This window comes from Hoplias malabaricus, chromosome 2 (assembly GCF_029633855.1).
Source record: "Hoplias malabaricus isolate fHopMal1 chromosome 2, fHopMal1.hap1, whole genome shotgun sequence".
Taxonomy (NCBI): domain Eukaryota; kingdom Metazoa; phylum Chordata; class Actinopteri; order Characiformes; family Erythrinidae; genus Hoplias; species Hoplias malabaricus.
The window spans coordinates 46961330-46976365 of record NC_089801.1 but is presented as its reverse complement, the minus strand read 5'-3'; the positions used below and the strand labels follow the sequence as shown (position 1 = coordinate 46976365).

The following is a 15036-nucleotide window of genomic DNA, read 5'->3' as shown; positions in this document are numbered from 1 at the left end:
CACAGCGCTGCTCTCTTCAGTCCTCACTCTGAGAGAAGCATATAACCAGCATGAAGCAAGGCTAACTGTGATTGAAATTGCCTGTGTCTGTGCTACTTCAGGAGGAGTTTGTCAAATGGAAGGGTTCCCTGTTCTATCGATTTGTTGCTGCATTAGTGGACCCTGACCCATATATTGCAGAGTAAGTCATCAGCTCTAGAAGTCACAATACATCTGCACATTCCTTCAGTTTTTACTAAATTAATTATATTAGCCTTGTAGTTTCAAGCCATTGTCATGACTACCTAATGGCACTGTCCTTGAATTGACTTTTTGTTGCTGCTTTTTAGTCTTTGTGAATATTGTCTGGTGGACTTGCTCCTGAAGAAGAACCCCCTGATGTTCTCTCAACACTTCATCGAGTGTATCTTTCACTTCAACTCATACGAGAAGCACAAGAAGTACAACAAATTCTCCCAGACTGAGAGGTAGGTTTATCACAGTGGCATTAAGTGACATTTAATAAATAAAATAAAATGTTCTTATTCTATATTTTACGTTACAGTGTGCGCGCTCCCGACACGTAGGCTGTCCCAGTTCTTAGATACCTCATTATGCTGTCTACTAAGATCTTTATTTGGCTGAATTTTAAGGCAGCATTGAATCATTTCTTAGGGAATCACGGTTCCCAAAGTGCCCTTGAACAAGGCACTGAACCCACAACTGCTCCCTGGGCACTGAGGTTAAATATAACAGATCTACACAAACTATAAATAAGAAATGAATAAATACAAGAAAGTTCAATTAAAGGCATGAAGCCAAAGTGGACAGTGGACCATTTAGCAGTATAATTTCAGCAATACATTAACTCATTCACATTATGTAATACAGAAATAATAGTGCCTTTGTGCTTCTCGACACTGTTAGAAGTGGAAGGATCTGAGTCAATTATTTTTTCCCCATCATTCATTAATCTATATTTTTTAGAACAAGAGTGTCACATCTATGTTAGCAATTAAATACTTTATATTTTCGACAAATTTAAGTATCAGCCCAATGCCAGTAATCTTTAAAAACCTTTTTTTAATTTTTCAGTACTGCTATAATTGCTATATCACTGTGCATCACTAGAATTTGATTTGCATTGTTTTCTAGTAATTTGCCCCAACTTTGCATTCCATGTTTTGTGTGTGGTCCGACAGTGAGAAGAGCAAGTTCTCCCTCAAAGGGTCGGTGAACCAAGGCAAACGTTTCAGAATCTACAGGTTTCTACTGAAAAACTTCACAGATGAACAGCGGTTTAATATTATCACCAGAATCAGCCAGGATGTGCTTGGTGAGTGTATGTTGTAGATGTAGGAAATGCTACAATAGAAATGATAATTACGATAAAGATGAGGCTAGCACCTCGTCTCTGGAACTCCCTTCCCCCACTTGTTCAAAAGGCCAACTCTATTTCTACTTTTAAACCCTACTACTTCTCTCTTGCCTTCAGTCCCAATTAATGTTAGTCTGGCCGTTATTATTTTGTCTCTCTATGGTGATTTTATAATTATGTTTTGTCCTCATGTCTGACTTTTGTGTATATTTGTTCTGAAAATTGTAAGTAACTTTGAGTACTCAAAAAGTGCTATACAAATATTATGTATTATTATTATCAGAATTAACATATATTATTATATTTATTGGGGTTTTATGCACAGCCTGCTTTGCAGACTCTGAGCTGCCGCTGGACTCTGAGGGAGCCGAGCTGCTGGCCGATGTGTTTGATGTTCTCTCTCTAAAAGAGATCAAGCTGACAGCCATGAGTGGCCCTGCCCCTGGCGACGAGCCTCCTGAAGACGAGGTGGCTGTGGCTAAAGCTGTCCTGCAGAAAAAGCTCATCTCGCAGGTCAGATTGTCTGTCCCATATAAACTCACTTTTACACATTCTGCATTCCACACATTTATCATCTGGGTATTTGTTACATTAATTCTAGACCTAGGTGATATGGACTAGAAATTCAAAAGATTTTTTTAAGAAATATCAGTCAAATGTTACTGATATGATTAAAAAATCATATGAGATTATTTGCAGCAATTTATACACATCATTCACAGCAATTTATACTCTCCATAATATTGCAATTAATTGTCTGGCTAATTGTACTTGTTGTGCTTCTTTGTGCTGTTTTGTGTGAAGACGTAATATGATTTATCAAGAGTAATGCCTTATTCTTATTTTTATGTACATTTTTGATATTTAATTATTTGATTACTATTGTGTATGTTGTCTTGGTTGTGTTTTATGGAATGCTGCTTTTCATGGAATGTGTTCAACAGTCCCATTTCAATTGGCCTTTTCTAGCTCTGTGTTTGGGTTAAACATTGCATGTGTTCTCTATGAGCAGGTGCAGAAAAAGAACTTTGTGGAGAATGTTGTTCCCATGGTCATTGCTTTGAAGAACATGCTGGAGGAACACCGTTCCCCCGTCCTCAAACATCTCATGGCTTTCCTGCAGGTAAGATACATCACAAAGTCGAAGGGTAAAGAGACAAATACCATAGAATAAACAAACAGCATTTTTGAAAGTGATTCTTTATATTTTTAAGTAGATTGTGACCCACAAGAACAATTAAATTGCAAGATGTGAATGAACCAGTTGACATCCACACATGGGACGTACTGTTCAAAATATTACAGTCTCTAATAAAGAAAAAAAAATTTTGCAGGTGACCATGCAGGACTATCGCAACGAGGTGAAGGAGCTGTTTGCCGGTGATGAGCAGTTAGCCGCAGAGGTGGAGTTTAACCTGAAGTTGTTTGAAAAGCAGAAAGAACAGGAGCAGCAGGAGTTGGAACAGCAACTCAGCAACTTTACTCTATCTCCAAAACCAAAAGTGAGTCTTGTGCATTTTAACAGTAATTTATTAATTCATTGTCTAACCTCTGCATCCAGTTTAGGATTGCGGTGGGTCTGGAGATTACTCGGAAATTTAGGGCAGGATTATTAAATCATCATTCATGGTCTGTAACCGATTATCCAGTTCATGGTCACAGTGGGTCTGGAGCCTACGGAATCACTGGGCGCAAGGCACAGCTTGTCTGTGAGGAGTTTGGTGTGTTCTCCTCGTGTCCGCTTGGGTTTCATCCGGGTGCTCCCGTTTCCTCCCACGGTCCAAAAACACACGTTGGCAACACACACACTCACAGATTCACTCACACCTACAGACAATTTTGAGTCACCAATCCACCTACCAACGTGTTTTTGGAGCGTGGGAAGAAACCGTAGCACCCGGAGGAAACCCATGCAGACACAGGGAGAACACACCAAACTCCTCACAGACAGTCACCTGGAGCAGGACTCAAACCTACAACCTCCAGGTCCCTGGAGCTGTGTGCTACACTACCGTGCCACCTGGCAGGATTATTCTTCGGGATCAATCTGTGCCTTTTAAGGTCCTACAAGGTCCTGATATTAATGTTTTTTCATACTAGACTCGTTTTTCAAACTAGAGTCGTTTAACTGCTAATAACACATTACGTTTACATAGTTAATACAGTTAATATAAATGTTTTTTGTAATGCAAAAGGGAAAAATATAGAAAAGAAATATAAAAAAGAAAAAATTTGAAACATTGCTTGGGTCTGAATGCATTTTTAAAATATTTTCTAAATTGAACGTCTTCACCAGTACTTGTTGACATGAATGCTCCTCGTTCATGAGTCTGTTCCTCTCTAATACAATATTGTTTGTGTTCAGGGCAGCACTGCTACTTCTCCTGGTGCAACTCTCTCCGGAGTTGGTGGTAGGCCAGGTTTTGCGACTCCTGTGGCCCATGGACAGAACCCCAAATCTGCTGACATGCTTAGGTAATCCCAGCCATTTCCACTCTCTTCTTACTTGACTTTACTACAGTGGTTCCCAGACATTTTCTGCAGTGCTCTGTTTTTTTTTTTTAAAGATGAGAATTTTGAGCTAGCATATTCTGCCATACATGTATGGAAACCCGTAGTGTCTCAATATAGTGTCTCATTATCTCAGTATATATACTCTCTCAAAATAATAATTATAATTTTATAAATATATATATATATATACACACACACACACACACACACAAGTATCTTAATATATTGACGTGGTTTCTAAAATAATGAGATGTTATCTTAATATTTCAAGATTCTAACCCACAAATTAAAAAAAAATTTAAATAGATCTTTATTTTTGTATTGGGTAGCAGAAACATGTATATGTCTTTTGCTTCCAGTCTCCACTGGAATTTATTTTAAATGTGGTATTCATACAGAGCTGCACATTCTTATTAAAAAAAAACAAAAAACAAAATTAAGTTACAAATCTAATTTACAGTGGGATTATTATAAGTGACACGTACAGTTTTCGTGCCTCTGGTGTAGTGGGCAGGACGCTAGGCTTCAGATGATATATTTTTTAATAATTAAATAAATATTAGGCGAAGATAACACTATAATATTATTTTTATGTATTAATGTTCATTCATTCATTCTGTATGTATTAATGTTAAAATAAAAAATCGAGTTGGACCCCTTTTTGATCATCATATATTTTAACAGTCTACTTCTACTTTCTCCTTTTTTTTCCCCATTTCTCTCTCTCTCTCTCTCTCTCTCTCTCTCTCTCTCTCCCTCTGTTTATCTCAGACGTCGTACCTTTGCTGGTATGCTTACTCCTGTGGGAAGAAGAGGTTTGCAGAGTATGATCTCCACAGGTAAAAAAAAAAATTGTCTGCTATGATCAAAATGTGACAATGTACCACTGGGTACAATTTGACAAAAAATGTATTCTCTAACTTATAAAAGCTAAAAGGTTATGATTAATGTGGTAATTAGCAATGAATTCTTTTCTGCTCCACACACCCTTTGTTTTGTTTGGTTTTTTTTTTTTGTTGTTTTTTTTTTGGTGCATATGAACTACTAATATATCAGTATTAATCCATCTGACAAACTAATTAAACTTTGCACTTTTATAATGTTAAATGTTCCAAATAAAATTAAAAGTTGCAATATAAACAGAGCACAAAAATAAGGAAATTTGTGTTTGGTAGATAATTTCTTTGTTGTAACAATGCTTCTTGGCAATAAGTCTTATAGCACTGGAAAGCCTGTTAATTTCCCTGTTCAATGGTGCCACATTTGTAAGGAACGTGCATTTGTGGGATGAGCAGTAGAGCTGAGTATGTGGGTTGCACCCATGAAAAATAAAAACCTCTATTGTTAGGCTCCACTGCTAGTTAAGTACATTTAGTTATTTCTTTTGTATACCACATTTGGATAAAAAAAAGTTGTTTTCTGTTCTGATTTCTTTAACAGGCTCTGCAAAAGCAGTTTATGATGGCAGAGCTATCAGCACACCACAAGGTAGGAAGAAATTAATGTTCACAATCATGTTTAGAGCGAATTTGCTTGGTTTCATGGATTTAAAAAAAATGTCCTGTCTAGTGTGCACCACTAAGATTTTATGCTTCTCTGCAGAGAGCATCAATGAAGTGACATTTGGAGAACAAGTCAGTGCCATTCACTATGATGGAGCAGGTATTCTTTCACATTTCTCTGCTAAATTAACAGCAGTCTCTTAGCTGTTTAGTCTCTGCTAGACTAAACAGCTAAGTTATTTAGTCTTAAGGTTTAGTAATTTGGATGTAATTGTGTTCACCACTTGACTGAATGTTGTGATGTTTGTTTGTAAACAGGCAGGCATAACATACCCGGAGATGAGAGTGTTCTACATCTGATGTCACCTGAGAATAAGTAAGTTCTTTGTATGTTCATTGTTGCAAGTAGCTGCCAATTCAGGTTAAATTGATTTCTACAGTGTTTTATAAAAATACAAACAAATACAAAATTAATTACCCCATACAAGAGTGCCTGAGGTGACAAAACTGAGGGAAGGAATTTTGAGAGAAACCAAGCCTTACAACAGTGACCCACCAAGTGTCTTAATTTAAAACTGCATAGGTAGAAGCAGCCTTGCATTCTGTTTAAGTAATGGAGGCCTTTAGTAAAGTTCTGTGCTGTATCAGTCTCATCATATACACAGGTTTTGGTACATTAGGATGACAGATGCCACAAGTGAAGATAGACGTGTAGAGTGTAGCAGACATGAGGGTATTTATTAAGTTTATTATTTCATTAGTTCTGTATGGAGTAATAGAGAATGAGTAGATTGGTAGTGTGTGGCTAGTGACGACATCAGGCTTAATTATAACTGCTAGACTAAAAGGAGAAAATCAGAATGTAACACAGACATGAGAGCATCCAGGAACAATGGCATTTCCCCCAGTCCACCATCAACAAACCAGAGAGATCTTGGTGCATGCTATCTAGTAATTTAGGTGGAGAGAGATGGGGCTAATGCTACAGAAACACCCACATTTAACTGAAGACTTTCAAGTTGCTTGTAAATTCTAGAGTTTTGGGGGGGGGGTTTAAAGAGGGAGCTGCTTGAAAAATATATAATTAAAGACGTCATGTGTGCCATTAAATATTTGCAGAGTTAAAGATTAACACAAAAAATGTTTAAGCAAATAAATCTTTAGGCAAAATTACAACAGGGCTACATTTTTTAATAGTACACCGCACCTCCAAGGGAAGATTGGATTAATGTTGAATGTGCTGTGAGCAGTTCTGTTATTTATTTCCTAGTTTTTCCTCCCATTTATCTACTGGTTTCTATACTTTCAGAAAAAAATGGTACTGTACAGGTACATTGTTGTGTTTGTGTCCCCATGTGTTTTTCTGTACATTTATAAGTATTCATTTGTTAATATTCTTTTCCAGAGCACCAGCACCCAGGCAGTGGAATGTGGAATCTCCCATTGTCAGAAAAAGCAGAAGCAAGAAAAGGCAGCAGTGAACATGCGCTTATGATTTAAATTACATTTAAAATTCCAACTATATTTTCATATGGTCTACAATATCCCAGCTTTATCACTATATTTTATTCTTAATCCTCATGTAATTTAATTGTGCATTTTTCTTATATAAATAAAGTAATCATTCCAAGTAGTCATTTCAAATAAACAACTCAGCTAGTTACCATGGGATACTTTAAATAAGGTACATAGAACTACTCTTATTGCATTTTTAATGTGATTTAAATTTTTTTAAACGTCTGTTTTATGAATTATACTGTAATCTTTTGTCATAGTTTTTAACCAAGTTGATGTTCTGTCACCTGTGTGCTTAAGGTTGCTTAGTGCACTTTCTTAAGTTATAGCTTCATTAGCAGTTCTTAAGTTACAAGACATCTGAACAACTGAATGTTCCAATTTAAAAAGGAAAATGTTCAGGCAAATATAATTTCTATTCTTTAATTTAAACATATTCATTTCCACTAGGGTCAGCATGTACACTCTAAATATTTCATACTTTTTTAGAGAAGGTTTATATTTGTTTTATCCCATGAGAATATTGTCTAATCACTTGAAGTGGTTCATGGTTCAATAGGACTGTGTTTAAGATTTCAGGATAAGAACACCCTGCAAAGGGGGAAAAAATTTATGTTTATATAGGTTCATAATTTTCACCTTGTAAATATAAATTTGTTATATATAACACACATTATCTGGTGATTTAGGGTCCATTATTACAGCTCTTACTCAACCATCAATCTTTCATCAACCATGATATAAATTTACAAATAAGAGTACAAAACAATAGTTTTGGCCATATCTGCTACTCTCCAGTTTGTGTTCCCTGCTTGATTTAGACTGCGCATAAGAACACCACAGTAATAGCTCACCAGCAGAGACAGCTTTCCACAGGACACTGGGACAGATGTGGAATTTTGCACTCCCCCTACAGATAAAGAGAATAATTCGATTGTACAGCACTGTCAAGAGGGAGGAGTATGAAGTAAGATTACTGTCAAAAATAGACCACTCATGCTCACTATATTGAATCGATTGGTCATCTGCTCAACGTATTTTTGAGTGTTTTCTCATTTTTCAATTCGTGTTTGTAATCTAGAAGTTTTACCCTTAATAATTTAAGTCGTATGCACAAGTCTTTATAATAATATATTTTTGAAATTGTAGTCGTACAAAACACATAATAGACATTTGTGTACAAATTAAATATTTATGTACGAATGAACATGCACATGTTTATTTTTGACAGTAATCTTACTCCACAGGAGGTGAGGGTGTTTTCCTACCCTCCTCAGTGTTACACACTGCAGTTTCTGAGGTGGAGAACCTGGAGTAGCGACGACAGAGACTATGTATTTCCGCATTTATAAGTCATTGAAGCATCACAATGTTTTTTAAGCGGTGCAAAGGTAAAATTACCTTTAATGCTGATATATATATATATATATAATGTATGTGTGTGTGTGTGATTTTATTTTCGACTAGAAATCTCAAAAATGGATTACATTCCCCTAATCACCGCTAGAAAGTGGCAGACTGCTGTCTTATTAAAGAGGGAATGAACCCTTCTCTGTGATATATCACATGACCATGGACCCTCTTTCACGTGATAGCTCGGATTGCGATTGGCCGTTGCTAGGTAAATCGCTAAGGGAGTTGTAGACGCTCTAGAGCGATGCATTGTGGGAAAGAGAAAGAAAAACTTGTATGTATCCAACGAAAAAATCAAAATGAAGGTGAGCGAATAAACAGTTCAGTGGAAGTGTTTAAATGGTTCATACGTTTCTTATTCAGTTAATGTTATTTCGACAGCGTTCCACCATAAAAAGCAATGTTGCATAATAAGGGTGCAACGTTAGCTTGTGCAAGCAGATATAAGAAAATGCATCTTTTAAAAGGTTTTTAACGGTTTATTGGTTTAATTTTTTTTTTAGCGTGTGTTTACTCTCTCTGAAAGAGCCTGGAGCGGATCCTGTTTACAATACAAATGGCAGAAGGATTTAGGGAATTATCTCGCTGTTGCAGGGTAAGATATGCTGAAAAAATAAGTTTATGGTTCATTAAAATAAGACTGGCTCTCGAATGATTTTCCGTTTACTATATAGTGCCCTGAAATTGAATAAATTCTAGATTTTAGCGCACTATTGGTACTGTAAGATTGGTGTACATATGGCTGTATCCTAAAGAACGGTCCATTAGCTAAATATTTTCATTTTTATTAAGTCTCCTTCATTTTATAAGTCATCTGTCTCACAGATACGCAGTAAGAATGGGGAAAATATACCCTATTTTTTTCTATAATGGGCAACACATACAAAATTTTGAATGAACCAGTTTGTGCCCCACACACTGGGTCCCCCACATGGGGATGGCCATGTTTTAAATTGGATAAGTACAGAAGCATAATCTATATAATTAGGTTTTTTCACTGCATTAAAAATCACTAGAGAAAAGGAATGCTCCACTCTGTGTAGGACTTTTGTGATCACAAAATTTTAAGATTCACTCTGAAGGATGGATGTAGACATGATAATGATTTTTATTTCTCCAATGTCCAGACCCGACAATTCTGTCAAGATTTTCGACCGCCATGGACAAAAGATGAACGAACTTAACCTCCCTGGGTAAATCTACATAATCATTGTGCTGTACTTTAAATATAAGGCTGGAATGGGGTTCTTATAAATTTTCAATTAATCAACTTCTGTATTTACATTTGCCGCAGTCCTGTTACAGATATGTATGTGTATATGATGTATGTGTGAATTTTTCCAAAGGGACTTCAGATGCATCTATTAGTAAACTATTTATAAATATGTAAAAAAAAAAAAATTAATGCAGTTACTAAACTGCAAAAGCACGATGGTGGGTTTGAAACTCATTTATTTATTTATTTTTAATATTTATATCGTTTAGGAGGTGCGTGTCTCTGGACTGGGATAAAGATGGTGACACCCTGGCAGTAATTGCAGAAAAATCAAGCTCAGTTCATTTGTGGGATGCCAACGTCAATAAGATTTCACAACTGGACAGCGGCATGAAGTGAGTGTGCATGTGTGTCTGTGTCTATAGACCCTTTCACATATGCACTGTAACACAGAAATTTTACAGATCTGTGTCTGAGTCTGATGGTTTGTTTGTGTTCATGTGGCCCGAAGATTATTTAACCATTATTTTTTACCTCTGATTTATTTTTTAATTCTGTTCAGTAACTATTTGTTCTCATTTGTCTCAGAGATCAACTATCATTCCTCCTCTGGTCTAAAACTGGTCCATTGTTGGCTGTTGGTACATCTAAGGGAAATCTGCTAATCTACAATCAGCAAACATCACGAAAGATACCTGTTTTAGGTAACACTGACTGACTTCAGTATTCCAATTTACTTTTTAGAAGTGCTACAAACTCCTAACACTACACACTCAGGCTGCCCAATATATAGTTTCATAGTAGATATTAAATTGATAGAGAGCTAGAGAAAGAACACTTTATACGTCTGTATTGTCAAACGTTTTCACCCATCCAAATCATTGAATTCAGGTCTTCCAATCACTTCCATACTCACATGTAAAACCAAGCACCTACGCATGCAGAGTCTTTCTACAAATATTTGTGAAATAGTCCAGTCGTGAACTGTCCTCGCTACAAAATTTTCCACAGTCAACTGTCAGTGGTATTATAACAAAGTGGAAGTGATTGGTAACAACAGCAACTCAGCCACAAAGTGGTAGGTCATGACATAGCGGGATCATTTAATGCCAGCTTTCGCCAACTTTCTGCAGGATCACTCACTACAGACGTTCAAACTACATGTGGTTTTTAGATTAGCTCAAGAACCGTGTGCAGAAGTCTTTATGGAATGGGTTTTCATGGCCAAGCAGCTGCAGCCTTACATCACCAAGCACAATGCAAAGCATAGGATTTGCCACTGGACTGTAGAGAAGTGGAGACGTGTTCTCTGGAGTGACGAATCATACTTCTCTGTCTGGAAATCCAATTGAAGAGTCTGGGTTTGGCAATTTCAAAGAAAACAGTACTTGTCTGACTGCACTGTGTCAAATGTAAAGTTTGGCAGAGGGGGGATTATGGTGTGGAGTTGTTTTTCAGAAGTTGGGCCCGGCCCATTAGTTTCTTTGAAAGGAACTTTTAATGCTTCAGCATACCAAGAGATTTGAGTAGACTTTCATGCTTCCTTTGTGTGAACAGTTTGGGGATGGCCCCTTTCTGTTCCAACATGACTGCACACCAGTGCACAAAGCAAGGTCCGTAAAGACATGGACAAGCGAGTTTGGTGTGGAAAAACTTGACTAACTATGTCCCTGGACGTTCAAAATAGGTCTAAAAGTAGTCTGTCCATCAAGGACATATTATCCATCTTAAGTTAGTTAAGTGGTGACCAATGGATAATGTCAATGGACGTCCAAAATACGTCTAATAGTCGTCTTTTGAATGTCTGTGTTTGGACGTCTTTTCAACTTTCATTTTCAACCTTAAGAGAACGTTGATTAGACAGCAGTCATGCCGTTATTTCAACGTTGAATCGACGTCTAATCTAACATCAGTTCTCATCTAACATCAGTGTCGGACCTCACAAATGCGCTGTTGGAGGAATGGCAAAAAAAGTCCCTTAAACACACTCCTAAACCTTGTGGAAACCTTCCCAGAAGAGCTGAAGATGTTATAGCTGCAAAGGGTGAGCCAACATATTAAAACCCAATGGATTAAGAATGGGATGTCACTCCAGTTCGCGACCCTGAAATGGACAAGCGGAAAAGAAGATGATATGAGATGTCATGCAAGTTCATATTTTTGCAAAGGCTGACGATTGAATTCGTTTGGCAATATAATGTATGTACTGAAAGAAACTACAGATACATAAATTAAACATTTGCAATAATGTTATCACAGTAATCTGCAATATGCAAATGACCAACTCTCCTTTATATTGAAATGTCATAAGTGTTGAAAATCTTAAGAAATTGCATCTCAGTAAATCACAATATGTTTAGTGTATTGCATATAATATGTTAAATATATATTTATTATGTAAATAATACTTTTTTTTAATAAGCATACCTGAAGTGCCTACCAACACACAGACTATGAAGCATGACAGTTCAGTCAATTTTGTGGGCTACCTAAGTCACAAAACTTGGTATAAAATGAACTATGCATATTTTGCTCTGCTTCTGATGTCAGTCAAAACACTAAACTCACATTTGTGTGAGAGAGTTTCTGATCACTTGCTTCTTACAGCTGTGCACTCAAGTTGATGTGCACATAGATTATTATTACTATTAAAAGGAACAAGTGTTCAACCGGACTTTCGGAGCAGGGCTGTTTCAACAGGTTGTGAACAGTGTTGTGTTGTTTTATCCTTGTGGAATTTTGACCAAAGAATTTTGTAGACATGTCATTAAGACCCCAGGAACTGTGGTAATATGTCCCTGAAAAAAAAAATGTAGCTCAGTATGTAAAATATTATGTAAAATCTCATATTCATAGTTCTGTAAAGAAGTCTCAGTAATAAGTAAAAAACCTAAATAATAATATCAAATATGAAAAACAACATATTGTTTTGATATTTATTATTTTACTCATCCTTTGTGTTGTGTGAAACATTCATGAAGAATGGACCAATACAAACACTCCAGTTACTTGGAACAAAACCTCTTTATATGAACTTACATTAAAATTAAGATGTTTGCCTTCTATTCTAAAGCTGGAATTGTGGACATACTTGTGGTTTTTGTGGACAGTATGTTTTGCTGTAGTGTGACATTTGTAAGTGAGCAGTCTCATAGGTTTTTCTGTGAGGGATTTAATGAATTAAGATACTTATGCAAGTGAAAAATATATAATTATTTAGGTCAAAACCATACCTCAGATTATCGATTGACCAATGTTTTAAAATAACGTGCAAGCAGTATACTGCAATATGTAGTGATATATCTGCAATACAGGATTGTATCGGGGTGTGTGTGTGTGTGTGTGTGTGTGCGCGCGCGCATAGGTAAGCACACTAAACGGATCACCTGTGGATGCTGGAGTTCTCAGAATCTTTTAGCTCTGGGCAGTGAGGATCGCAACATAACTGTCAGCAACCATGAAGGAGACACCATTCGACAGGTATGAGCTTATTATGTGAAAGGTAATGCTTCAGATGTTAACTTTTATTCTAGTAACCAAGTCATTATTTTGAACTTATTCTTTGCATTGAGTTGGTCGAATTGATTAAAAAAACAAAAACAAATAAAAATAAAACAAATAAAAAACAGATCTTTATGTGGTATATTCACAGCCTATGCATCCAGTATATTGTAGTGTTTAGAGAGGTGACATTATCTAAAAAATGTGATTTTGTGAAAATGTGAAAATTTACTTGTGGCATATAACCTTATTTGCCTCTTTGAAAACTAATATCTCTCTCTCTCTCTCTCTCTCTCTCTCTCTCTCTCTCTCTCAGACCTCTGTTAGGGCAGATCCTGCTGATATTCAGTTCTCTGTGATGAAGACAGACGAAAGAGCATCACCAGGAGAGAGCACTGTGGGTACTCTCTCGCTCTCTTTCTGTCTCTCTCTTACTTGTGTACACAAGCGTCTAAGTCTTTTTCAGGGGGTGCATTTTTGAAGCAGTGTATACTGAAGGTCATAACTTGTGCTTGATATTTTTCTTTATTCACTTGGAAAGTTTGATCGTTGATTGATGGAGTAATGTGAGTTTCTTAATCTGACAAACTAACAGGATTTATGTTATGTTAACAGAGCAACAAGCAAACATTTTTATATCTATGCAAATATTTTTAAGTTGAATAAGTAATAAATTCAGAGTTATTTAACATTAAGGAGTACTTACATTTATTCTACATTACATTTGGTTACATTTAGTTACATTTATACGGTCTTAGAGTTACATCTGACCCTTTAAGGGCAACCATTACGCTGATGTAGCCCTCTGTGAAAATGAGTTTGGCACCCCTGTGTTAGGGGATTGGTAGCCAAGTCTGGCACATCCCTGCTTGTGCAGTTCTGCATCAGGGGCCAGAAACTAAGGGCAGCTCTGAAGGAGAAACAGCTGAAAGGTCTAGTCAGCGGTTGTGGTAGCACATGGAACTGGTGGCATTGAGTCATCAGCGAGGCCAGTGTGGATTTACGGTTGTTGATGGTTAAGGGTAAGGTAGGACTGTAAAGCAAGCTTGGAGGGGGGTGGGTCTGGGACGCCAGACTTCAATGTTGAGCATTCTGGAGGTGTTGTGGGCTTAATTCAACGAAACACTGATGAGGTTAGATGCCTACCTGATGACCCCTGTGAAAAGCTAGTGATGCAGTAGGTGGTGTGGGCACTCGTGATGGGCTCAATGAGTAATAGGTATTTTACATCTTATCTTGTGTATGATTATGATTACTGAAAGAAATTCAGGGCTGCCAATATCTTTGGCCATGACTGTATTTTGTTATCCATTGATTTACAAAATACTGGTATAAATCTTGACCCATTATGTTGAATAGAATCAGTATGTAAACCTAGCAGCCATTGCTAAAATGCTTTTGTGGGCATCGCATGTGTAATTGTAGCACATGCAGTGTGTATAATGAGTGTGATATTTGTCGTGTGGAAAGGGTTGGTTATTTGTTCTGGTGCTATGTGGAGTTCAGTGATGATTAATTGACTACTGCTTGGAAAGATGCATTGCTTTGTCTACTCAGTGACCTTTGACTTTCAGGTTAGTGTGGCAGTAGGGAAGAAGACCCTGTTCCTGTTTAACCTGAATGACCCCGATAACCCCATCGAACTGGCCTTCCAGCAGCGCTACGGCAACATCATCTCATACCGCTGGTACATCATCTCATACTTCAACACAGTAATTCATTTGGCTTGTCAAAGCCAAATTACTGTTTTTTGTAATTTTCTTCTCATCATTATTCTCGTTGAGATTTTGTAAATGCTACTCATCCTAGGGGTTGCAAGGTACAGCAATGAAACTTCAAATGATTATAGATCCTATACCAACTCGGGTTGCTTGTGCTTTTTGGGGCGCTTCAAAAGTGGGAATTTTTCTCTTAGGAATACATGGGCCAAAATTTCAACTTGCTCGAACTCGGTCAGTTTTCAAGCTATGACCACAAGATTTCACACGGTGAGGCCTGGGCACACTGGGACCTGTCAC

The 15036-nt window shown here is 37.0% G+C and overlaps 2 protein-coding genes across 3 annotated transcripts in view; both read left to right on the top strand.

Moving 5' to 3' along the window:
* ncapd3 (non-SMC condensin II complex, subunit D3) overlaps window positions 1-8275 on the top strand; it is a 31576-nt gene extending 23301 nt beyond the window's left edge. Inside the window, exons 24-35 of one of the 2 annotated variants that reach the window (XM_066659937.1) lie at window positions 102-181; window positions 330-467; window positions 1182-1315; window positions 1695-1870; window positions 2370-2480; window positions 2692-2859; window positions 3723-3832; window positions 4643-4710; window positions 5312-5359; window positions 5474-5533; window positions 5692-5749; window positions 6779-8275. In XM_066659937.1, coding sequence (XP_066516034.1) covers window positions 102-181; window positions 330-467; window positions 1182-1315; window positions 1695-1870; window positions 2370-2480; window positions 2692-2859; window positions 3723-3832; window positions 4643-4710; window positions 5312-5359; window positions 5474-5533; window positions 5692-5749; window positions 6779-6854 — 1227 coding nt within the window. In that variant the 3' untranslated portion in view covers window positions 6855-8275. Of the gene's footprint in view, window positions 1-101; window positions 182-329; window positions 468-1181; window positions 1316-1682; window positions 1871-2369; window positions 2481-2691; window positions 2860-3722; window positions 3833-4642; window positions 4711-5311; window positions 5360-5473; window positions 5534-5691; window positions 5750-6778 lie in introns of both variants that reach the window. The other variant, XM_066659936.1, reaches the window with a different exon arrangement.
* Window positions 8276-8324: 49 nt separating this feature from the next.
* The window catches only part of wdr19 (WD repeat domain 19), a 36159-nt gene continuing 29447 nt past the window's right edge, over window positions 8325-15036 (top strand). Inside the window, exons 1-8 of the mRNA XM_066659938.1 lie at window positions 8325-8606; window positions 8805-8896; window positions 9429-9494; window positions 9787-9912; window positions 10106-10221; window positions 12882-12997; window positions 13335-13415; window positions 14593-14705. Coding sequence (XP_066516035.1) covers window positions 8601-8606; window positions 8805-8896; window positions 9429-9494; window positions 9787-9912; window positions 10106-10221; window positions 12882-12997; window positions 13335-13415; window positions 14593-14705 — 716 coding nt within the window. The 5' untranslated portion in view covers window positions 8325-8600. The remainder of the gene's footprint in view (window positions 8607-8804; window positions 8897-9428; window positions 9495-9786; window positions 9913-10105; window positions 10222-12881; window positions 12998-13334; window positions 13416-14592; window positions 14706-15036) is intronic.